A 25,534-nucleotide genomic window follows, 5' to 3' on the forward strand; every position below is an offset into this window, starting at 1 on the left:
GGCTTTGTTTGAGAATTCATGTCTGATTCTCTACTTCTAGTCTGGCACCTCTCTGCCCAGAGATGGGAGTTATATTTCATCATCAGTTTTTTGAAGTCATAATTAATTCCTAATTTCTTTCAGAGCTCAGTTTAAATGTAAAATTCTATTTGTGATCTCTCCTGATCCCTTTACCTGCTACCCACCATCCCTTTGTACTTCTCTTATATGTATTTCATTTATACTTCTGACATCTCTTTAAATACAACATGAACTCCTGGAGGACAGGGACTATTTCATTTTTATCTTCTTTTATCTCCAAATCCCATGTTTTTTACCATCCTCACCTTTGCATTGAAGTCACCAAACACCAGAGTATATACTGATTTATTTTAGAAAATTTCATCAATTTTTTTTAGAATTCCTCTGCCTCCTTATCCTCAGTGACTATTATTGATGTATAAACCTCAATTAGTTTGATAGTAGGCTTTTTGCAAATTCTAATGATAAATACTACAATATAAAATAACATTGATATCCCATGCAATGAAATTATTTGGTGCCTTTGAACCAGGGAGTATGCTGGAGCCAGTTTAAACCAGTTCATGAAGTCAATTATAAAATTTTCAGTGTAAGCATTTATACTTTGGAAATAAGAAAATGCTAAAAATCAGGGTTTAATTTATTGTTTTGCTGATTGCCTAGAGTTAAGACACTTAAAAATGTTAATAACTCAGCTTAAACTTAAAAATGTGTCGTGTGGGAAGTCAGTTGTTAAATGTGACAAACCCAACCATGCCAAATCTGTTCTCTGCTTCACTCAGGTGTCTTGTGAGCCATCCTTTAATTTGCAAAATTTTACCAAAGTAAGAGGGAAAAAATCACAATGAAAAAAAAAGATATGGAGTTCTGAAACAACTCAATCCTGACATACTTAAATAGGTTATTAGCATTGAAAAGTGGCAGTGAGGCAAGCAGAGAGAGAACTAATTGTTCTCAACTTTAGGAAGATCTGGGATTATAACACATATTGGCTGTGCGATCCTGAGCAAGTAGCCTTACCTTTCAGTGTTCCAGGTAGCTTTGGAACATGATCTTTTGCAGAGATGATACTGATCTATATTGGTTGAAGGAATTTCCTCAAAGAGAGTACCTGGAACAATGAAATAGTAGGTCCACTCTCAATCAGCTAGAGGAAATGGATATCTCACATGACATTGATGCAATTTTACATCAGAAATGACATCAACACAATTTTATACAGCAATTTAACTGCTGTGAATTGATTGTCATAACAGAGACCAAAGGAGCCCAGAAAGAGTCTTAGTTAGCACACATTTTTCAAACAGAGAGATGGTAGCTAAATGCAATACTGGTTTACAATAGAAATTCATTTGTAAAATCTCATGATGGATAGTGGTTGATTGTGAGCAGAATTATTCTATAAAGTAGCTGCTTTCCTGAAAATGGAAAGTAAGACCAGGTAAAAGAAAGCTTGACTAAAAATTCTTAAGCAAAATTATGCCAAGGGCAGTTAAGAACAAAGATAGAAGAAGAAAAAGTAGAAGAAAATAGAAAGAATATGTAATGATTACTATAACAAAATTTTCCCTCTTGAAAAGATAGTGGGACCACTTATATTTGGATCCTAACATCACAATCTCAAATGTCCTTATTGGGGAAGTAGAAATAGTATTAAAGAGAATAAAGATTAGGAAAGCAACTGCTTATATACATATATTTACATATATATGTATATATAAAAATATTTACACACAAATTCACAAATTCTAGAAGACAATTGGGAGATCATTGGGATATTGATATGCAAGGAATATAAAGGAGGGGAAGATGCTGAAGACAAGAAAAATCTCAACTCTTATTAATAACAAAAAATCAAGACATGAGAAACCATGAACAATTATCTGACTTCTGGGTGCTTATCTGCCCACCTATACAAAATCTTTATGAAAATTATCTTTTTATGGATCAAGGATATCCTAAATGAGGGCATTAGTAGGTAACCACAAGGCTTTCACAAGGAATACTCAACAACGAAGGAAATCCTTATTATTTAGTAATTGACGGAAAAATATAAAGAAGATCCTATTTTATCATTCGATCATAATAAAAACATTTGGATTCTTAGAGCAAAATGTTGTCTTAGAGGTTCTTTTCCAATGTTTTAGTTTCTATCCACATATAAAAATCATTCTCTGAGAGACATAAATCACAATAGAAATTACTTTGTTCAACAATTCTGATCATAAATAGAAGGCAAGCTCTATAATAGGAAAATATATGCTTATCAAAAGTGTATACTTGCTACACTTGTGAGAGGCAGAATAGAGTATGGGTGGCACAGTAGATAGAGTGTTGGACTTGCAGTCAGAAAAACTTGTCTTCCAGAGTTCAAATATGGCCTCAGACACTTACTAGCTGTGGGACCCTGAGCAAGGCACTTAACCTTGTTTGCCTCCATTTCCTCATTTGTAAAATGAACCGGAGAAGGAAATGGCAAATCGCTCCAGTATCTTTGCCAACGAAACCTCCCCAAAAGGGTCACAGAGTTAGATACCACTGAACAACTTCCCCCTTCTCTGATTGATTGCTTTGGCACAATTCTGATGAGAGTCATATAACTGGAAAGGCAGATAATTATTCACTAACTGGAGGGTTTCCCAAACTGAAACTATGAACATTCATCATGAACCTGGCATAGGGGAAAATTCTCTTTCCTGTGGAAAAAAGACCTTTTTGTTATGACTTTTGTGAAAGAAAATGAAAGACTTGAAATGAAATAAATTACTTCAGTGCCTAATGATTGAAAATCTGATTGCATTTTTTCCATCTAATATCTTTATATCACATACACCAGAAAGATCAAGGAAAAATTGTCACAGAATTGCAGCCGAAGAAATAAATGTGCTAAGTAAAAAGAAATTTTGCCTCTGGTGTCAAAAAGTGTGAAAACGATATTTGCTGTAAGTCAAAATTATTCCTTATTGCAGACAAGAGGTTATAGACTCTAAGGGCAATAATCATCTACCTAAGTTTATATAAACACCAAAGCACCTGCATTACTTTAATCATTTTGACCAATTGTCATTTTATTTATTTATTTATTATTATTTTTAATCCCTACCTTCTGTCTTAGAATCAATACTGTGTATTAGTTCCAGGGAAGAAGAGTGGTAAGGGCAAGGCAATGTGGGTTTAAATGACTTGCCCAGAGTCACACAGCTAGGAAGTGTTTGAGGTCAAATTTGAACCCAGGACCTCCCATCTCTGGGTCTGGCTCTCAATTCATTGAACTGCCTAGCTGCCCCCTACCAGTTGTCCTTTAAAAGAACTTGGTATTTTGGTGGTATTTTAGAGTTTGAAGAACTCTTTTACATACTTTATCTCATCTGAGCCTTACAATAGCCCTGTGAGATAAATACTAGTACTGTGATCACCTGAATTTTACAGATGAGAAAATGAAGAAGGCTGGAGAAGTTAAGTGGCATTCCCAGTCAAAGGTAGGATTTTAAGATGGACCTGCCTGACTCCAAGTCCAGCAAACTAATTCCTACATGATGATGTCTCAAGATCCAAAGGTTTTCTCTATATAGTGCCTAACACATAGAACAGCAGTTCTCAAAATGGCCTGAAGCCCGAGTCTGCAAGGTCAAAACTATTATCATAAAATAAGACGTTTTAATTTCTAATATGGCAAATACTGATAGCTATCCCCCAGTAAACAAAAGTTCTTTGGAGTCTTCAATAATTAAAAAAAAATCCTTACCTTTAACAAGTCTAAGGCAGAAGAGCAGTAAGGGCTAGAGAATTGGCATTAAGCATCTTGCCTAGGGTTATACAGCTAGGGAGTATCTCAGGTCACATTTGAACCCAGATCCTCCCAACTCCAGGCCTGGCTCTCTATCAAAAGTGCCCCTTTCAATACTTTTTAAATGTTTAAAAGAATCCTGAGACTAAAAACTTTAAGGTATTGATCTAAAAAAACAGGCAAAATGTCATGAAGCAAAAAAAAAAATCTTTTTGTCAGCCAACAGGTTTGTGTTGCATTTACTAATTCTGTTGCATCTCTCCCACTGCAGGTGGTGCATGATAATTATCTCCTATATGTATTCGCTCCAGATCGAGAAAGCCGACAGAGATGGGTGTTGGCCCTTAAAGAAGGTAACCAGGCTCTCATCTATGATTAAAATAATAAAAGTGGGAGGAAAAAAAATCTAGGTGGTTCAGTGGATTGAGAGCCAGGTCTAGAGATAGGAGGTCCTGGGTTCAAATCAGACCTCAGACACTTTCTAGCTGTGTGACCCTGGCCAAGTCACTTAACCCCAGTTGCCTAGCCCGTATCACTCTTCTGCCTTGGAGCCAACATACAATAGTGTTGATTGTAAGACAGAAAGTAAAGGTTTAAACACCACATTAGATCTCTGTGACTTTTTTCAGTGAGGGAAACTCAATTTACCAACACAGACTGAAGTAAATCTTTAACTTCATAGAATAATCTTAGAGATCAGCCTGCAGTCACACAGCTTGTGTCAGATGTAAAACTTGAACCCGTGTCTTCTTGACACCATCCCCCAGCCCTCTAGTTTGATCCCACTGCCTCTTTGAAGAACCAATAAATAGTTTATGCTAATTTAAAGAAGGTTCTATCTGGAATAAAGTACTTTCTTTCCTGAAATTACCTTATTTAATCACAACTTATTATACCCGCAAGTTTTGCTAGAGAAGAACATATGACTTAGAGGCAGAAGCTGAGCAGTGTTCTTTGACTTTGTTTTGTTGTTTATTTTCAAGAAAAAAATCTCTTTTACTTCTACTTCTATATAACTGTTGACTGACTTCTGTCCATAAAAGATCTACAGTCATCCTCTTAGAGTTGGGTTCCCTCAGATCACCTATAAATGCATTGATTAAGCTTGATTCTGAATTTAAAATCAGATGGAAACAAAGCCATTCCTGCCTATTGGAAGCTGCCAACAGAAATTAGATTCATAAAATGTTAGAGGTGTAAAGAACCCTAGAAGATATCTGCCCCTCATTTCATAGACAAGGAGACTGAAGCCAAGAGAGCTGAAGGGATTGTGCCAATCTTAACCAAAGTTAGTCCCAGAATGGAGACTAGAAGCCAGATCTCTTAAGCAGGTGTAATAGGGATCATAGGATCAGGGATTTAGAGCAGGTATCAAACTAAAGACTAATAGACTACATTCCTTCTAAAAAACTTCCAAGAGTGAATATCATTGAGAATGTTTAACAAAATACAACATAAATAATGTTAATTTATGGTTTCCTAATTCAACATACCCCAAAAGGATGCTTCTATCCATCCCTTTCTTTTTTTTTTTTACAAGTCAGGAAATTGAGGCCCATAGAGATTAAAAGACTTTTCAAGATGGCAAAGTTAATTAATAACAGAGCCAAGATTTGGATCCAGGCCCTCTGATTCCAGGGCAACTAAGTGGTATAGAGGATAGAGTACCAAACATGGAGTCAGAAAAATGTATGGTCCTGAGTTCACATCTGACTTCAAATACTTCCTAGCTGTGTGATCCTGGACGAGTCACTTAAACCTGTTTACCCCAGTTCCACATCTGTAAAATTAGCTGGAGAAGGGAATGGCCCATCATTCTAGGATCTCTACCAAGAAAATCCCAAAGAGGGTCACAAAGACCAATAAAGAGTTGGATATGACTGAAAAAATGTCTGAACAACAACAATCTCTAATTCTAAATTCAGTGATTTTGTCTTCCAACAATCCAGTGAGGTAGGCAGTGGAAGCAATATTATTTACATTTTGCAGATAAAGAAAACAACGATCTGAGAGATTAGGTGAAACATAATAAGTCTTCAATATTTTTTGCAGTAAAACAAAGTGTTTGTTATTGTTAACCTTAGAAACTCTTCTGAAGAGCACAGCCTCCTTTCTTTACCTAAATATTTGTCAAATTCTTTCAGAAACCAAAAATAACAATAGTTTGGTGCCAAAGTACCACCCCAACTTCTGGATAGATGGGAGGTGGAGATGCTGTGCCCAGACTGAAAAGCTTGCATCTGGCTGTGCTGAATACGATCCAACCAAGAATGGTAAGAATGTACCCCCTTGGAACCACTGTACTATCGCTCATATGGGGATGGCAAACTCTCTTCTCTGTCATCTCAGTAGGAACAGGTAGTTTAACACATTCACCCACCATCTTTGGGTGAACCCATGGTCATCCAACTTAGCAGCCTATATCTTCTCATCTATGACAAATTTTGTTTAAGCCTTGAGGACTAAAAATGAAGAAAAAGCATCCATTTGAATAAGTGTAATGTGATGTCTTAGTGAGAACTATACAAATATCCTCATGTCCCACATTAATCATTATTTTTTTCAGGTCTATTTATGTATTTTTATTTTTATTTATATTGTATATTATTATATATATTATATTGTATTATATAATATTATATTGTATATATATATAATGTATATTATTTATAATGTATCCACCATTAGAAGGGGAGCTCTTTGAAGATGGCAACTATCTTTTAAAAATCCTTACCTTCTGTCTTAGAATCAATATTAAGTATCAGTTCCAAGGCAGAAGAGAAGTACAGGCTGGGGCACTGGGGGTTAAGTGACTTCTCTAGGGTCATGCAGCTAGGAAGTGTCTGAGGTTGGATTTGAACATGGATCCTCTAAATCTGGATTTCTATTCACTGAGCCTCCTAGCTATCCCCAGCAATTATTTTTACTTCTTCATATCCATGGCAATTAGCAAAGTGCCTGGCATATAACTATGTATCATTATTACTTAATTAGGGCTTATTGATTGATTCCTTCTTCCTACCATTTTCTCTTTTACCCAAGTGAACTTTCTTCATGTATGTGTGCTTAAAATATCAGCATAAGAATTGGCAGAGTATGAGATGGTCTGCCATGCATGCCCCTTGCCTTACCATTTATGAGTGTTATTACAACCCCACACAATTTTGAGAATCTATACTTCCATAGTATTCATCCCTATACTTCACTTGGAAGAATGAGTACTGGACTCAATCCCACTTTCTCTCTCTTGGAGCATCAGAATAACAGAATATGCTGATTTGGCACACTGATTTCAGAATGTTGCTGATCCCAGTGTCAGTATCTGGTGCTCTTCTACTTCTCTAGGAATTGGCTAATTTGAACCTGTTGGGCTTATCTGAGTAAGAGGGACCTTTAGCAATGAGCCACAGCATAAGATGAAAATTAAATAAAGGATGGCAATATCCTTCCTTAGGCAGGGGGTAAAATGTCACCTCTGCCCATGGGAGGCTCATCTGCTAACTGACTATATGACTGTAGGCAACTTACTTCAACTCTGAACTTTAGTTGACTCATCCTTAAAAAGAGGAAGTTGACTTATATCAACAATTTTTAATCTGGAGACCAAGAAACTCTAAGGGGGTTCATAGATTTTGGGGGTCTATGAACTTGGATAGGAAAAAAATTACATATTTACTTCCTTCAATTATGAATTCTTTTTTAAAAACCCATTATTTTGAAAAGGAATCCATAACTGTCACCAGACTGCCCAAGTTGTCCGTGACACAGGGAAAAGCCTAGCCTTGATGAGCTCTAAGTGCCCTTTCAGCTATAACACAATTAATTTCAAGGACATCAGATTTAGACACCTGACCGTCTAGATTCAAAACCTAACTCTGCCACTTACTGCCTAGGTAACTGGGGATTTATTTGACCTCTCTGGACTTCAATTTCCTCATCAATAAAATAAAGACAAAAATTTCGGTCCCTGCCAGCCCCAAATCTATGATACTGCCTATGAGTCAATGATAATCAATTCTACACAGCTTTAAAATAAAGCATAATTTCTATGAACAGAAATTTAGTTTAGAGAATAGAGAACTGAAAGCTTCACTGAAGGCATTTTGCTCTTATCAAGCTGTGTTCAGGTCTGGATAATCATGACTTAAGGAGGACATTAATAAGTTGGAGAATGGCCAGAAAAAGGTGGGTAGAGTGGCAAAAGGTCTTGAATTGCTACTGTGTGAGAATCCATTGAAAGAAGTGGAGATATTTAGCCTAGAAAAGATTAGATAGTGAGAAGGGAAGAGGTTGGGAGAGAGAGAATGATAACTGTCTTTTAGTATTTGAAGGGCTATCTGTTTAGTCTCAGAGGGCACAACCAAGAGCAATGATTGCAACGATGTCAATTTAGATTCCATGTCAGAAAAAACTTCCTAATTGTCTAAAAGTAGAATGAACTACTTTGGAAGATGGTGGGTTCCCCTTCCTGGAGGTCTTCATTCAGAGGCTAGACAAGCACTTGTTTAGTATATTACAATGAGGATTCCTTCCATATGAGAGTTGGACTTGATGGCTACTGAGGTTCTTTCCAATTCTCAAATTTTGATGGTTTTGGGATTCTTTACAAGGCATTTACTAGATGATGCTAGGCAGAGAAAGGCAAAAAGATAGATTTCTCATTCTCTGGGCCCAGAGAGGAAGGGATGTGACATGTACACAGATAAGCATTGTGTGAGGTAATTTAGAGGCAGGGATAACACTTCTGGGAGAAGGTGGCAGGTGAGCTATGGATTCCTAGAGGTCGATGAATAAGAAATGCACTCTAACCATAGCGGAAACATGTTGGAAAGCAAAGGAAAGATGATGGATAAGAGGTGGCCAGTTTAGTTGGAATGTACTCTGTGTGTGGGTATATGTGTGTGAAGAGGAGCAACATTATGTGTCTAAAAAAAACTGAAGGTAGAATATGGAAAACTTAAATTGCCAGGCTAAGAGAATTTTCATTTTATCCTGGAGGTGTTAGGGAGCTATTCAAGATTTTTGAGCAGGGAAGTTACACAGTGAGATCTGAGCTTTATGAAGATGAATTTAGCCAATAGGAGAGGGAGAAGGGAAGAAACTGGAATCATGGAGACTAATTAAGAGGCTATTATAATAGCCTAGGTGACTGGTGATGAGGGTCCAAACCAAGGTGGTGGCCATATCAATAGAAAGAAGTTATTGTGAGATTGAATCAACCAGACTTCTTAGTTAATTGTGACTGGACATAGAGTCGGTGTATAGGGGTGTGGGGGATGAAAAGAGTTAAAAATGACTCAGAGTTTCTGAACTTGGGTGGCTTGGAAAACATCAACACCTTCAATAGAAATAGAGAAGTTTGAAAGAGGGGTGGATTTAGGGGAAATTTTATAAATTCTCTTTTGGATATGATAAGTTTGAGGTGCTAGCAAGACATCCAGGTGATGCTATCTAGCAGACAAACACAATAAAAAGATAAGAACTGCATGTATATGGATAATGTTTGAAGCCATTAGAGTGGATAAGATGGCCAAGGAGGAGATAGTATAGAAAGTGAACAGAAGAGCCCACACTTGGGGGACAGGAAGAATGATGAGTAAGTAAAGAGGCTGGAGGAGAGACAGCATTGTTATGGAAGCCAAGTGTATCTGGTTACTAAGGAGGAGGTGAAAAACAGTGTCGAAAGCTGAAGACAGGTCAAAGTGAAAAGAGGATGGAGAAAAGGTCATCAGATTAGAAATGAAAAGATGTTTAGTGACCTTGAAGGATCAGAAAACAGATTGCAATATTTTGAGAAGTGCTCAGTAGGTAAGAAAGGGAGGCAGTGAGGAGACAAATACCTATACAGCCAAATCTTGAACTAATCTTGCAGAAATTAATAGACTGATTCTTGAGTGAAGCGAATTTTGAATCATAGTTGGAAGAGGTCATCTCATTTCTGGACAAGAATTCTTTCTTGAACATTTCCAAAAAGTTATCATCTAGGATTCAAACTGTCGTGGAATTTCAAACTATCTACTGAGAAAAGTAGCTGTCCATAGCTATCAAAACAGTATAGTCCAGTCCCAAGAACTCTGAGGTTCCTGACAGTAGATTCTTTAGATCCAGTTCTGAACTTTTAAAAATCCAAAGAGGCCTAATCTTAGGATGTGGAGGTCAGTGCCAGAACACATGGGCTCCAAGATAAGACCCAACATAAGCAGTCAACATACCCAGAAGGTCTATCTGTGTCATAACTCAGTTCCAGGAGAAAATCCCATTTCAGGAACAAAACCTGGAGAGATGGATAAATTAAAGATGAAAATAACATCCAGAATCAAAACCAGAGATCCTCAAGATGAAGGAATGAGCAACTCTATAACAACTCTAACTAGAGACTTTAAGGAAAAAATAAATTTTCCACAAGAATTTCATCAGTTCTTAGAATAAATGAAAGAAGAGATAAAAAGTGAAATACGAGTCCTAGAGGAAAGAATTGGAAGTAAATTAAATAGCTTAGAAGAGGATGTGGAAAGCCTTGCCCAAAAAGTAGAGTTCTTGGAAGCAAGAATAGATCAAACAGAAATCAATGACTCCTCAAGACAGCAAGAAATATTGGAACAAAATCAAAAGATTGAAAAACTGGAAGAAGAAAATGTAAGATATCTGGTATCAAAAACAACTGATTTAGAAAACTGTTCAAGAAGAGATAATATTAAAATTTTTGGGCTCCCTGAAAACACTGATCTAGTAAAAAGCTTAGATACTATTTTTCAAGAAATCATAACTGAAAACTGCCCAGATTTATTAGGACCAGAAGGAAGAGTAAAAATTGAAAGAATCCATAGATCACCTCCTATAAGCAATCTTCAAATGAAAACTCCTAGGAATGTCATAGTTAAGATTCAGAATTCCCATATCAAGGAGAAAATATTGCAAGAATCAAGCATGAAACAGTTCAAATACCAAGGAGTTACAATTAGGATCACACAAGACTTTGCAGCTTCAACAGTAAATGAGAGGAGATCTTGGAATACAATATTTAGAGAAGCAAAAGACCTGGGTTTACAACCTAGAATAATTTATCCTTCAAAACTCAGCATAATCCTGTATGGGAAAAAATGGATATTTGATTCAGTAGAAGATTTTCAGGCATTCTTGATGGAAAGACCAGAACTGAGTGTGAAGTTTGGAATAGAAACAAAGGAATCCAGAGAAATGTAGAAAGAATCCTGGTAGTGTGAACTGATGCTGAGTGAAATGAGCAGAATCAAGAATTAAAATCAACAATGTAAAGAGAAATAATGCTGAAAGTAATGAAAAAAAATGGACAACCAAGTTTTGAGACAGAAGAGATGGACTCAAATGGATAAAGAAACCTATATTTTTTTGACAGACTACGGTGATTAATCCCAATATGGGGATTAATTTTGTTGGTGTTAGAAATCCTCTCAACACTGTTTTTGGAGGAGAAATGAGAGGTTGGGTTTAGCAATAATGATGTCTTAATGGCCATTGCAATATTGTAAATTCACACAAAGGAAGAGAAGTTCAAATAGCATTACAAATGTTTTGAAGAGAAGTTCAAATAGCATGACAAATGTTTTGAAATGAAAGTAAAGAATTTTATACTTAAAGAAAATGGTATGAAGCTAGCATTCCTGGTTTCATATAAAGTCCACTTTTTTGTGTTTACATATTTTGTGTTAGGTTTGGAAGGGCTTTTTATGTTTATTAGTAATAAAAATTAAAAGTCCCCAACAAGTTGTAATTCACATTGTCTTTGAAGATGTTTTATGACTGAGAACCTGCCTTCCAAACCATCATATTTTGTTATAATAGAAATTTGGAAATTTTCATTACAATAACTTGTCTGATCTCCAAAACTTGGTTCACTGGTTCTAGTTCTTTTCTGTCCCTTCCAACCCACTTCTTTTAAGAAATAGAAGCCTGATTCTTACTCCTCCCCATGATCTTTCTTTACTGCTACTGTCAATCCTACTTCAATAGGTTTTGAGGTTTCCCATTAAGGATAAAGTTCTTGAAGGATAAAGTTCAACCTGTTTACCTTGACTTTCATCTCCCTACATTTTGACACTAACTCAGTCACTCCAGCTACTCTCATCCACTGAAGACCACCAGCATTCTTACCTTTATAGCTTTCTCTTGAGAAATTTGCTGCCCTCCCCTTCCTTTATTCATAGAAAAAAGTTCCTTGAGTGAGTTGAGGATCCTTAAGAAGTATACCTTACCTTGTCTAAAAGCTTTTTTTTATGCATATAATAAATATTTGTCAATATAAAAAAAAAAAGAAAGGGAGGCAGTGAATATAGAAATGTATCATTGGTGGGAACTTCCAGATTGATATGATCACGGATTCTTTTGTATATTTAAGAACTTATTACTGGTTGATTATTGGAATATCCTTACCATAGTGTCCATCTTATGGGAATGATACAGCTAGATGAATAACCTGTTATTAATGGGCAAGTCTCCCAAATGAGACAGTGAATGTTCCTTATGATCCTGGAATAGAAAAAGACTTCCCACTGAATAATTTCCATTCCAACCTTGGTGCAGTTATACACTGTTCTTTCCTCTGTGAAAACTCATGAAATCCCCAATGCCATGTGACTGAGCATGATGCTGCTTCTGTTTCATGGTCAGAGAAGCTGAGAGGTAGTAACTAAAGACAGGAAAACAAAGAAGGCAGGATGGCCTGGGCAGGAGCCACCCCTTCCCCACCTCTGGACAGCAACTCTTCTGACTCTCTAATCATTTTCGAAAGTGGTAGAAAAACAGAAATGGAATTCAACAAAGAAACCCAAGAGGTCAAAGGCTCCTAGGACTTAGCACTAAGGGGAACCTTAGTGGCCACTGGATCCAGCATCCTCATTTTACAGATGAAGAAACTGAAGCATAGATTGGGATGTGTTATGAGGAAGAGATGTTTAGTAGGAAAATGAAGGTTCGCAGAGGAAAGTTGCATGAGACCTGCAGGGAAAGATTCTGGAATGCTGGAAGGAGAGGTGAAGCTGGAACTGAGGCCATTTGGCTGGCTCTCTCTGGATGTAAGCTGGGGAGAGGGACCGCCTGTCCTGAGGTTGCTGATCCTTTTCTGCTTTCCTATCTTGTTTGCTGTGCTTGCTGTGATCCTGTTGTGTTTCCTTGGGAGAAGAACTCTATGATCCTACACTGTCAGTAAGCTGGGGTCTGGGTCCATTTGAACCTGGGACCTACCCTGGGCCCTGCCAACTCTGTCACACACCATCACCTCTAGTAACAACCAAGAGAGGGGTTTAGTGTAGGTTATTTAGAACAGGGACTGGGTTTATAGATTAGAGAGGAGAGAGTGATAAGTGTAGACAAATAAATCTCTGAAGACCCTCTGCAATAAGGTTTATATCTGGATTTTTACGGCTAGTACACCACTGACAGGGATTTCCCTTACACTTCAAACCTTTCTCTCGCTCAGTTTTCTACCTGGTTTTCCCAGGTTCCATAAAGAGTGTCTCAATCAAGATTTAGCTTCAGAACTTCCTGACCCAAAGTAATGCAATGCAATTCAATAACATTCAAAGGCATTTATAAGGATTTGTGCTCGGGCATTTTCCCCTCCCCAGTCTTCTCTTCTCCATCCACATCTCCTCTTAAACATCCACAACTCCTTCAACCAATGGCATGGCATGATTCAGGTTTTCTCCCCACCCCCAGAATGAACCTGAGCATCACTAGATGCCAAGAACTCAGACAAAGAAGAAAAGTAAGGAGAAGTGTTAGTAATGAAGAAAGAAAAAGATGGAAAACTAATATGTGGGTGCTTAGAAGCCACAGCATCTGGATCTGGCCCTCAAAAAAAAAAACCTAATAGCAACCCACCTTATCCACCCCCAGTTCAAGCCTGTTCAGAAATGATGTGCAGGAGGTGACAAGGAGCCAACAGCAGTGTCAGGAAATCAGTGATTCACTAGTTCCCCTGAGTCACTAATTCCCACTTTTAGACTATAATTCTTCATCATTATATAATATAAAGAGCAAATTACCTATTCTGCCTTGTGAATTAGCACATGTCCACATGCTTCAGTCTCAAATGAAGTAAGTCATTCATCTCCCCTGCTTCTCTTGCCTTGGGTTTCCCAAGGAATCCAGGGGTGGGAAAGCTAAAGTACTGGTTTCCAGCAATGATTTGCATTCTTAGCCAAGTAAAGTGGGGTTTAGCAGGAAGAGAGAGCTGGGTATGGCGTGCACACATGTGAGCAGAGGAGAGATGACAGACTGCTTGAAAACACTGGTGGGCCCCCAAGTTGAGAGTAGCTGAACACAAAGACTTCAGACAATTGACTTTTTTTTTTCACTATTATCCTTCTGTACTCTACAGTGCCCTTTTTCCGTGAAAAGCCCCCACATCCCTTGGGTGTTTGCCTCTGGGGTTTGCCCAGTTTGCTTTTATGTTTATTTTGTTTTTCTGGTTGTTCATTTCAGCTTCAAAGAAGCCTCTTCCTCCCACTCCCGAAGACAATCGGGTAAGTAAAGCCTTAGGGTTCTTGCTGTGGTTTGACACTTTAGATGATAGGTCACCCCAAGCCTTTGGATTCATGTTTTCCTTCTATTTTCTTTCTCTATTCCCTTTTTTTTTGAAACTAGCTAAAAGTAGTAATAGGCCTCAATTTAACTCAGGTCACTTGAGTGAATTTCTTGGGCTAATATGATTTCATTTTATGATCCAGCATGGAATCATTCACTGTTAAGGTCCTCTGGGGACATGTTTAGTTTGGATATCTACAAGACATCATCTTTGAGAATTAAGTTATAAGGGACTGGATACTTTTCGTTTGTTGCCCTTTTTTTTTGCCCATTTATTTCTGGGTGGATTTTCTCTTCCCAACTCATCTATAAACTCCTCAAGAATTTAGTGAAAAAAATATCAGACTAGAATCAGAGGACTTAATCTTGAGGCCTTTCCCCATCACTTAATTTGCTGCACAACTCTGGGCAAACTCTTTAACCAATCTGGGCCTCAATTTCCTCATCTGTAAAATGGCAGTAATACTTTACCTACTTACTTTACAGTAAGGATCAGATAAAAATAAATAATGAAAAAGGATTCTTTCATTATACCCAGTTTTATAGGCTAGTTATGATCATCAGATTAATTTAGTTGTTAAAACTCCACTTAACTGCTTAACACTCTGAACAGATAATATAATTTTCTTTCATTTGCAACACACAAATTCAATACATTTGTTGCTGGCAGTTCTGACACAGATTCTCTCCCATTCTGTTCTCAAGCTCATCCTTCAGCATCAGGCCCATGTTGCTTATCATTTGTCATTTGATTGGGGAGAATCCAGTCCCACAGGTAAAAGACATGGTCCAAATTCTTGAGGAGTCTACAGATGAGATGGGAAGAGAAAATCTACCCAGAAACAAGTGGGCAACAATAAAAAAGGCAACAAATAAAAAGTATCCAGTCCCTTATAATTTCACTCCCAAAGGTGATGTCTTGTAAGTATCTCAAATTCAACATGTCCCCAGAAGAACTTAGTATCCTTCTCCCAAGCTCTACCCTCTTTCCAACTAAGTTATTACAGTCAAAGGTATCACCATCTTCTCAGTTACCCAAGATTACGACCTCAGTAGCATTCTCAGCTCCATACTCTCACCCACCATACCTAATTCATTATTAACTCTTGTCACTGTACCTTCACAGTGCCTCTCACATATGTCCCTTACTCTTTACTCAACTGAGTTAGAGCAATTAACTCAGACCCTCATTATCAATTGCTTAGCATGCTGAAAGAGCCTTTTAACTAGTCTTCCCATTCCAATCCATCTCCTATTTAGCTGCCAAAAACCATTTTCTTAAAATGCAGGTTAGGCTATGCCCTTACTCAATAAACCCTAGTGGCTCCCTGTTACCCCCAGGATCCCATATAAAGTCCATTTGTATGGTATTTAAAAGTTTTCTAGCATCAGAAACCTATCTTTCTTCCTACCTTTCCAGTCTTTGTATACTCTTCCCCTTGTTTCTGAACTCTAGCTAACCAGCTTACTTTCTCTTTCTCGAATATAACACTCCTTTTTCCTATCTTTATGCCTTTGAATTGGCTGCTTTCTCATGCCTGTAATGCTTTCCCTTCTCATTTCTGTCCCCTACTTTTCTTGTCTCTCCAAGAATCAGCCCAAATTCCATCTAGAAGAGGAAGCTTTTCCTAGGTCTCTCCCTCCAACCCCCAGATACTCCTGCTTTCTCCCCTCTGAGATTACCTTCCATCTACTTTATATATCTTGTATATGCCTAATTATTCACATGTTGTCTGCCCCATTAGATGATGAGCTCTTTGTGGTCTGATTATGCCTTTCTTCATAACCTCAGAACTTAAAACAACGGCAGACATACAAGAAACTCTTTAAAAATTATTTTTGACATATTTTTGTCGTTTTGATGTATATGATGATGCAACAAGCATACACCAAAGTTTTTTTCTTCTTCTTTTTTTAATCTTTGCCTTCCATCTTACAATCAATGTTGTATGTTGGTTCCAAGGCAGAAGAGCAATAAGGGCTAAGTAATATGGGTTAAGTGACTTGTGCTCAGGGTCACACAGCTAGGAAATATGTGAGGTCATATTTGAACTCAGTACTTCTCATCACTGGGCCTAGGCTTTCTATCCACTTAGCTGCCCCACCAAAGCTAAATTTATCCATATAGCCTTGTTGTAGGTCTTTCTTCACTGAGGACAGTAAAGATGCTTGTAATCCCAGATATCTTCTCTAATACCACCAGGAGAATTCTTCCTCCATTGTTTCAGCTCCAGTTGATTCTGCTTCCTTATGCTTCCTGAGGCAAGAGGAGCTCTCTGCCCATTTTTCTCCAAGCAGAAGAGTGACATTACAAAATTGGCATATCTCCAGGGGAACAAACCCTGAATCACTGCACTGGGAGTATGAGCCCATATCCTTGGCAAGAACTGTACTGAAGTTATTCTGGAAAATTGCTATCTACTCTGTTCTCTAAATGCCACATAGAAAGTTTCACAACCTTCTTGGCGACACATTGCAGAGACTCTCCACCCCCACCTTGGTCTGGTACAGTGGAAAAAAAACAATGGATTTAGAGTTGGAACACCTAGATTCAAATCTTTGTTCTTCCACTTGCTGCTTTGGCAAAATACTTCATTTTCTAGGATTCAATTGCCTTGTATGTTAAAAAACAAAAAAACCTTTCCCTCTAACTTGCCTCTGCTCTTATACCTTTAGACACTTCTTGTAAGAGTTTTTTAAAGAACAACTGCCACATAGTCTGACCACAGGAGTTTGGAATCATAACTAAATGACAGTGTTAGAATAGATGATCTGGAAAGCCCCATTCAGCTCTGATAACACATCTTTCCCCTTCACTCTTTCCCTTCTGTTCCCCACCTCCTTCTTTTCCCTCTTCTCTTCCTCCTGGCTTCCCTTCCTTTAGTCATTTTCATTCCCTCTCCCACTTCGAGCACGAGAATCAGCATCTCTCTACACCTTTCTCTTCTCTGTTTGGCCTTTTAATTGAAGATCTGGTTAGCGTTTTTGTTGATTAATAATAATCTGAGTTTTAAAATTGTCATTTTTTCTATGGGAAGGTTACATTATTGAAGATTAAGAATTGCCAAATATGATCAAGGAGCATGGTATCAGGATACGGCATAGTGATCTTGCCTTTCAACTTGTCAGCAATTTGGCTTCATGTAAATAAATGTTTCAGCACATCCAGTCAGTTCTCAATGCTCTCTACTAAGAGAAAGCAATAATAATAGGGAGAGAGAAAGGAAGATCACCTCAAATCCCCTCATCTCATTTTGGCAGGTTGTTTTAACCTCCTTCCCACCTAAACTCCTTCACTTATTCTGCCACCCATATGGTAAACATGGCTAGTTTGATTTAATCTTCAATAAAACCTTTTTGTTTTGCTTCCCTTTCTTGGTCCTAATGTACCTCCTTTTAAGAAAGTCATTCTAGGGGAATGCATTGGTACATTGAATAAAAGACAGTGTACAAGAAAGAGAAGCAATCAGAGTGATACAGCTAGAAAACATATTAGAACTTAGAATATTAGGGGTGAGGGGATCTTAGAATGGGCAATTAGGTGGCAAAATGAATAAAGCACCACACCTGGAATCAGGAAGACCTGAGTTCAAATCCAGCCTCAGATACTTAGTAGCTATATGACCTTGGACAAGTTGCTTAATACTATTTGCCTTAGTTTCTTCATCTGTAAAGTGAGTTGGAGAAGGAAATTGGTAAATCACTCCTGTATCTTTTCTAAGAAAACACTAAATGGGGTCAGAAAGAGTCAGACAGGACTGAAATGAATGAACAACAACAAAATGAAGATAAAAACAGGACTTTAGAACACAATGGAAGAGTCTTTACATAGAATGTCCTGGCCAATATGTGAATTTGTTTTATTTCACTATATTTTTTTGTTACCAGGATTTACCACCACCTCCTTTTTTCTTTTCCAATGAATGATAGATAAAAGAGATAAAGAAAGGTAATGCTCAATAATTAAAAAAAGATTAAAAATTACTTAAAGAAAAAAAAAACCTTTGGAGGAAAAGGAACCTGAGGAAAAAGACTATAAACCTCTAGTGCTAACAGGAAAATTAGGATCATAGAATTACAGATTTGGTGCTGGAAGAGACCTTGAAGGTCATCGAGTTCCCTTCATTTTACAGGTGAGGAAACAGAGATCTAGAGAGGCTGAAGGATTCATCTAAGGTTTTATTGTTGTTCAGTTGTCCAATCTTGTCCAATTCTTCATAACTCCTGGACCACAGCATACCAGGCCCTTCTATCTTCCACCATCTCTCAAAGTCTGTCCAAACTCATCTTCGTTGTTTCCATGACATTATCTATCTAACTCGTGACTTCTGCCATTTACTTCTCTTTTTGCTTTTAATCTTTCTCATCAGGGTCTTTTCCACTGAGGCCTATCTTCTCATTATGTGGCCAAAGTATTTAAGTTTCAGTTTCAGTATTTGACCTTTCAGTGAAAAGTCTGAATTAATGTCTTTAAATATCGACTGATTTGATCTCCTTACTGTCCAAGTGACTCTCAAAGTCTTCTCCAGCACTACAGTTCTAAAGTGTCAATTCTGTGGTGCTTAGCATTCATTATAGTCTAACTCTTACAGCCATATATTGTTATTGGAAAAACCATAGCTTTGACCATATGTGTATATATGTATATATATATATATATATATATATGTAATTACTCAAGATCACACAGGTAGTAATTAGCAGAATTGAGATTTAAACCTGAATCCTTAGACTTCAGCAGCCATGCAGCCTTTCTACTGGGTCTTGATGCCTTAAAACAGAACAGAGAATGTCACATCTGGAAGAGGGTCTTAAACAAGTCTTCCCAGATCTCTCTGAAACCATCTGCCTCACCATTTCCTGCAGCATATTGGAATTGCATGATATTCACGTACCACAATTTGTTCTGCCATTACCCAATTGATGTGTACCCCCTCACTTTCCCATTCTTGGCCAGCATAAGAGTTACTATAAATGTTTTTGTACATAGAAGTCTTTTTCTTCTTTCTCTGATTTTTCTGGGGTCTAGACCTGGGAGCAATATTATCCACAATTTCCTAGCTTTCGGGCTATAAGAACATAGTCTGTTAAAGCTAGAAGTTGCCTTAGAACAGAATTGTTAAATTTGAGGGTTTCATACAAGTCTGCTAACTCCCCAGTGTGGGCCAATCATGTTAAAATGCAATAGGGAAATGTTTAAAAAAATAAGTAAAAATACAACACTAAATAAATGCTGCTAAATTTGTGGTTTTCTAAGTCAATTTAGCAGCCCACAAGAATGTTACTATTTGAGTTTAACACCATACCTTTCATTTTATTTTCTTCATTTGTAAAATGCAACATTAGAACATCCAAAGAATGTTAGAGCTGACTAGAACTTGGAGTTTGAGAGCTGGATGTAACCTGAGAAAATCCAATGACAGGACAGGAACAGCCTTAGAACATATAACAGAGCATTAGAGTTGGAAAGGACTTTGCAGCATTGCATATTAGGGTTAGATGAGACCTCAAAGTAAACTGTCAGAGCTGATAGGCATCTTAGAACATAGACTATTAGAGCTTCAAAGGACTTTTAAGACCATTTAGACTAACTTTCCCATTTTACAATTGAAGAAATTAAGGACCAGAGAAAAGTGTTTTGCCCAAGGTCACATGGTTAATTGGGGGTACTGCCAATACCCACTTCTTACTCTTACTCTGATGCCTTTTTTTCTGTTTAAATAACCTCACTTAAAAAAAAAAAAGCAAGGAGCATGGATAAATGACAAAGGGAATCAATAATCCACTGAATGCTCTAGAATTGGACATAAACCTTTCTCTTTTTTCTTGAAAATTTTATTTAATTAATTTAGAATATTTTTCCATAGTTACAAGATTCATGTTCTTTCTCTGCCCTCTCCCAAACCCCCTCTTGTAGCTAACATGCAATTCCTCTGGGTTTCACATGTGTCATTGATCAAGACCCATATCTATACCATTAATATTTGCACTATGGTGATCATTTAGAGTCTACATCCCCAATCATATCCCCATTGACCAATGTGATTAAGCAGTTATTTTTCTTCTGTGTTTCTACTCCCACAATTCCTCCTCTGGATGTGGATAGTGTTCTTTCACATGAGTCCCTCTGAATTGTCCTTGATCATTGCATTGTTGCTAGTAGAGAAGTCCATTACAATTGATTGTACCACAGTGTGTCAGTCTCTATGTACAATGTTCTGATTCTGCTCCTTTCACTCTGCATCAATTCCTGGAGGTCATTCTAGTTCACATGGAATTCCTCCAGTTTATTATTCCTTTGAGCACAATAGTATTCCATCACCAATAGGTACCATAATTTGTTTAGCCATTCACCAATTGAAGGGCATCCCCTCATTTTCCAATTGTTTGCCACCACAAAGGGCACAGCTATGAATATTTTAGTACAAGTCTTTTTCCTTATGATCTCTTTAGGGTACAAACCCAGCAGTGCTATAGCTGGATCAAAGGGTAGGCAGTCTTTTAGCGCTCTTTGGGCATAGTTCCAAATTGTCTTCCAGAATGGCTGGATCAATTCACAACTCCACCAGCAATGCATTAAGTCCCAACTTTGCCACATCCAACATTCATTACTTTCCTTTGTTATCATTTTAGCCAATCTGCTAGGTGTGAAGTGGTACCTTAGAGTTGTTTTGATTTGCATTTCTCTGATTATGAGAGATTTAGAACCCTTTTTCATGTGTTAATTGATAGTTTTGATTTCTTTATCTGAAAATTGCCTATTCATGTCCCTTGCCCATTTATCAGTTGGGGAGTGGCTTGATTTTTTGTACAATTGATTTAGCTCTTTATATAATATGAGTAATTAGACCTTTGTCAGAGTTTTTTGTTATGAAGATTTTTTTCCCAATTTGTTGCTTCCCTTCTAATTTTGGTTGCATTGGTTTTGCAAAACCTTTTTAATGTAATCAAAATCATTTATTTTACATTTTGTGATTTTTTTCTAGCTCTTGCTTGGTCTTAAAAATCTTTCCTTTCCCAAAGACCTAACACGTATGCTATTCTGTGTTCACCTAATTTACTGATAGTTTCCTTCTTTATAGTTAAGTCACCCATTCTGAGTTTATCTTGGTGTACAGTGTGAGATGCTGATGTAAACCTAATCTCTCCCATACTGTTTTCAAATTTTCCCAGCAGTTTTTTTAATCAAATAGTGGATTTTTGTCCCCATGGCTGGGATCTTTGGGCTTTATCATAGACTGTCTTGCTGAGGTCACTTACCCCAAGTCTATTCCACTGATCTTTCCTTCTGTCTCTTAGCCAGCACTATATTGTTTTGATGACCATTGCTAGTATAGTTTGAGATCTGCTAGGCCACCTTCCTTCACATTTTTTTTTTCATTATTTCCCTGGTTATTCTTGATCTTTTGTTCTTCCAAATGAACATTGTTATAGTTTTTTTCTAATTCAGTAAAAAAGTTTTTTGGTATTTTGATGGGTATGGCACCAAATAAGTAAATTAGTTCAGGTAGGGTTGTCATTTTTATTATGTTAGCTTATCCTACCCATGAATAATTAATGTTTTCCAATTATTTAGATCTAGTTTTAATTGTGTGGAAAGAATTTTGTAGTTGTGTTCAAATAGTTCCTGTGTTTGTCTTGGCAGATAGATTCCTAAGTATTTTATATTGTCTAAGGTGAACATAAACCTTTCTAAAAAGTATGATGTTTCAGAGAAAATGAACATGACTTGGTTCATAATCCATAGACTCACCACAAGCATAAAACTGCCTAGAATTCACTGTTAGCTATTGAGAAGGGCAGCAAGCTCCAGTTATTCCACTGGTAGGTGTGGGGTACTATCCTGAGCCTCCTGCTACTTTCAACCCTGATGTCTTTAAGGAGACCTCCCTTATTATTCCTTATTTGCCACTTTCATTTTTTGTTCAAATCCCATGCTGTTGGCCACCAGTTCCTTTGCTGTCATTTGTTACCACCTGCCCTTCCACCTGGGTTTTTTGCATCCAGACCCACTATGGAAAGGGGCACAGGTTTCTAAGTCCCTCCCTACCCTGGTCTCTATGAAAATATCAAACCACTTCCTTTAGGTTTTCATTGTTAGTAATTTCCAGCGTCATGCTTTCACAAACTATTCACTAAAGGTATCCAGACAAGAGTTTTAAATAACAAACAGGGAAAGGTTTTAAAATATAAATCACTTTGATTCACAAATATTTAATCCCCAATTCAGTACCAAGCTATGAATAACCATAGATAGGATACAGCTTTTGCTCTGAAGGAGCTTTTAATCTGATGCAGAGGAAAGGCATGTTTACAGAAAAACTAAGATTAAGGAGAGCAAGATCAGTGAAAAGGAGAAGCCCAGGCAAAGTACTGAGAGGAATCTGAAGTAGACATCTTGTTAGTGTGTCTGCAGCTAGGGATGGCTTCATTGGAGGATTGGCTATTGAATTTATCCACAAAGACTGGAAAGATTTCAATTTATGGAGAAGTGAGATCCATTCCAAGCTGGAAGAGAGGAAGCTTGAGGAAAGATATAGAGAAAGAAAGGGGTTTTGTCTTAGCTCCTCTCTTATCTTGAATGAAAAATTCTTGTACCTGGAATGAATCCTACCCAAGTTCTTATTTTTATTTTACATTTTTTAGTCTTCAGATTTTCTGTAGATTCAAATTCCTTCACCTCTTTCATTTTCTTTTTAATTTAGTTTTCATCTCTAAATTCATTCTCTCCAACTTATGACAAAGAATGCTATCCACCTCCAGAGAAAGAACTGTTGGAGTTGGAAAGCAGATGAAAGCATATGATTTTTCCATTGTTTATTTGGGTTTATGTTTTGGGGTTTTGTTTTTTTAAATATTACTCACTTACAAAAAGAAACAATATGGAAATACTTTTTGGATTATACTACATGTATAACCCAGATCAAATTGCTTGCCAGCTGTAATAGAAGGATTGGCAGGGGAACAGGGGGAATGGAAAGAGAGAGAGGAAATGGGGAGAGAGAGAAGATTCTTCTTCCCCTCTCTTTTCTGGGAGAGAGGTAGCCAAGTCTTATCCCCCTGACAGAGGGAATATATCTCCTCAGAGAACAATTCTGGGAGATAGAGGACAAGAACTGGAGAGATTAGCTTTGGTAAAATGACCCACTGCCTCCCCTTTGGTCCCAGCTATTGTTGAGAGGCAGGATGGATTCTTCTGCCTCTGGTCTCATTAGGGACACCCACTGTCACTTCCCTTTAGAAACCTGGAGTCACCCCACTATCAAGGAGAGATGTTATTCCTTGGGTTAGGCAGTTTGGATCACTGAGATCCTGAGCTAACCTTCATCTTTTGGGGAGAGATGTGATTCTCCCCAAATCTTCTTTCCCCTTTTCTAGTGTCAGAAACCAGCCAGACCTAATTCTAAAGTAGTAAACAATTTATTTTGGTTCATGTAGGGGTGGAGAGGTAGGGGTATCAGGCAATGAAGTGGGGGGTAGGAAACCCTAACACTTGTCCCCTCTGGCAGACTGGCTCCCCAAGTTCTCAGGGTTCAAGGCTAAGTGCCTTGAACCCCCTTCCGGCCAGTTGCTGATTGATCCCTATTCCTCAGCTAACTAGTTTTTAATTCAGGAGTCTAGGAACAGATCTGGGAGAAATATAGAAGGAGATCTTTGACAGCAGATTTCTCTGTAGATGGCTTCCTTTCAAAGACCCTCTCTACAGTATTCATGATGACTCTGTGCTGTTGTTGATACGAGGAAGAGATGTCCCAGGGGTTCACAGGGAAAGCTGTTGATGCCCAGAGATCTGGCTTCTTCCCAGCTTGGGAGGTTTGCCTCCTTCCTCCTGCTCTCAGCTGAAGAAGTGCCCAAGTGACAGTTGGAGCTCACCCATCCCCCCTCTGCTCTCCGACTGGAATCCTGAGGTTCTGCTTTTCTCTTCCTGGTACCTTTCCTGTGCCTTGGATTAATTCCTCCCTTACACAGCTCTTGCAAAAGGAAGGAAAGGGAAGAAAGGAAATAATTTGAATCATATAACTTCAGAAAAGTTATGTGAAAATGTGTTATTACATGTAATTGTTAAAAAATTAAATAAACAAATAAAATAAAATATAACAAACAATAAATTATTTCCTTCTCATCCCCTCCTCCCCTGCTCATTGAGAACTGAGAAAAACAAAACCTGTTACAAACATACCTATCACCTCTTTTTTTTGATCAATATGGAGAATACTGGAAATTCCCATGTGGTCTGCTACAGACCCTATTATGGAATTAAGCATGTTAAATGGGAACCCACAAAACCTAAGTATGGTTTATTTTCATCTTAGGTGTTGGACACGATGATTTCCAATACTGAGGTTCTATGACCTTAGAGAAAACTCCATACTGATATAGCAGCCTGAATATCCTATTCATTCCAGCAGAAAAGTAAAAGGCTTGATTATGATATTAAGTCAACCAGAGTTTTTGCACATGGTCTTAGCTGATGTCCAAATATACAAAGTTCATTACTCTGATGTTATCAGAAGATGGGTCTAAATTCCAACTCAGTGACTAGGTGGCCACATTCAAAATTTGATCCTCTTGACCCTATCTTTATTTTGTTCTATCTCCTGACAGAGGTCATTGAGAGAGCCTGAAGAAATCCTAGTCATTGCCCTATATGACTACAACACAAATGATCCCCAGGAGCTCACTCTGCAAAGCAATGAAGAATATTACTTGCTCAACAGTTCAGAGATCCATTGGTGGAGAGTCCAAGACAAGAATGGGTAGAGTATCTTTCAATCAGATTTCCTACTCTTGAAATGATGAAGGGAAGGTGGAACACTTCCTCTAGTCCTACTAATTCTGATGACTACTTTGGATTTAGAGGAAAAGAGGGGAAGGAGAGGAAAGTTGAGGAGAAAGGGGAAAACAAAGGAGAAAGCTAAGAAAACAGAATCTTAACTATAGGGTGGGATGACTGAAACTTTATCCAGAAAATTGAAAGAGAACTGACCTAATTTCCTGTTTCATCTCAGCAGCATTAAAAGCTCATAAAGTGCCCTAGAAATCCCAAGGTATGTTTTCTTATCAGTCATCAGCCCATCAGCAACCTAAAAACCTTTCAATATTCCATCCTGCTTCTTTTCTGCTAACTCCACCAGAGAAGAGTTTCCTCTACCTTTACTTGCC

The 25,534-nt window shown here is 37.7% G+C and overlaps 1 protein-coding gene across 1 annotated transcript in view; it reads left to right on the forward strand.

Annotated features, from left to right (window-relative positions):
* The window catches only part of ITK (IL2 inducible T cell kinase), a 100,602-nt gene that overhangs the window by 25,065 nt on the left and 50,003 nt on the right, over positions 1-25,534 (forward strand). The window contains exons 3-6 of the mRNA XM_001379586.3: positions 4,080-4,161; positions 5,953-6,081; positions 14,270-14,310; positions 24,977-25,128. Coding sequence (XP_001379623.1) covers positions 4,080-4,161; positions 5,953-6,081; positions 14,270-14,310; positions 24,977-25,128 — 404 coding nt within the window. The remainder of the gene's footprint in view (positions 1-4,079; positions 4,162-5,952; positions 6,082-14,269; positions 14,311-24,976; positions 25,129-25,534) is intronic.

The sequence above is a fragment of the Monodelphis domestica genome, chromosome 1 (assembly GCF_027887165.1).
Source record: "Monodelphis domestica isolate mMonDom1 chromosome 1, mMonDom1.pri, whole genome shotgun sequence".
Taxonomy (NCBI): domain Eukaryota; kingdom Metazoa; phylum Chordata; class Mammalia; order Didelphimorphia; family Didelphidae; genus Monodelphis; species Monodelphis domestica.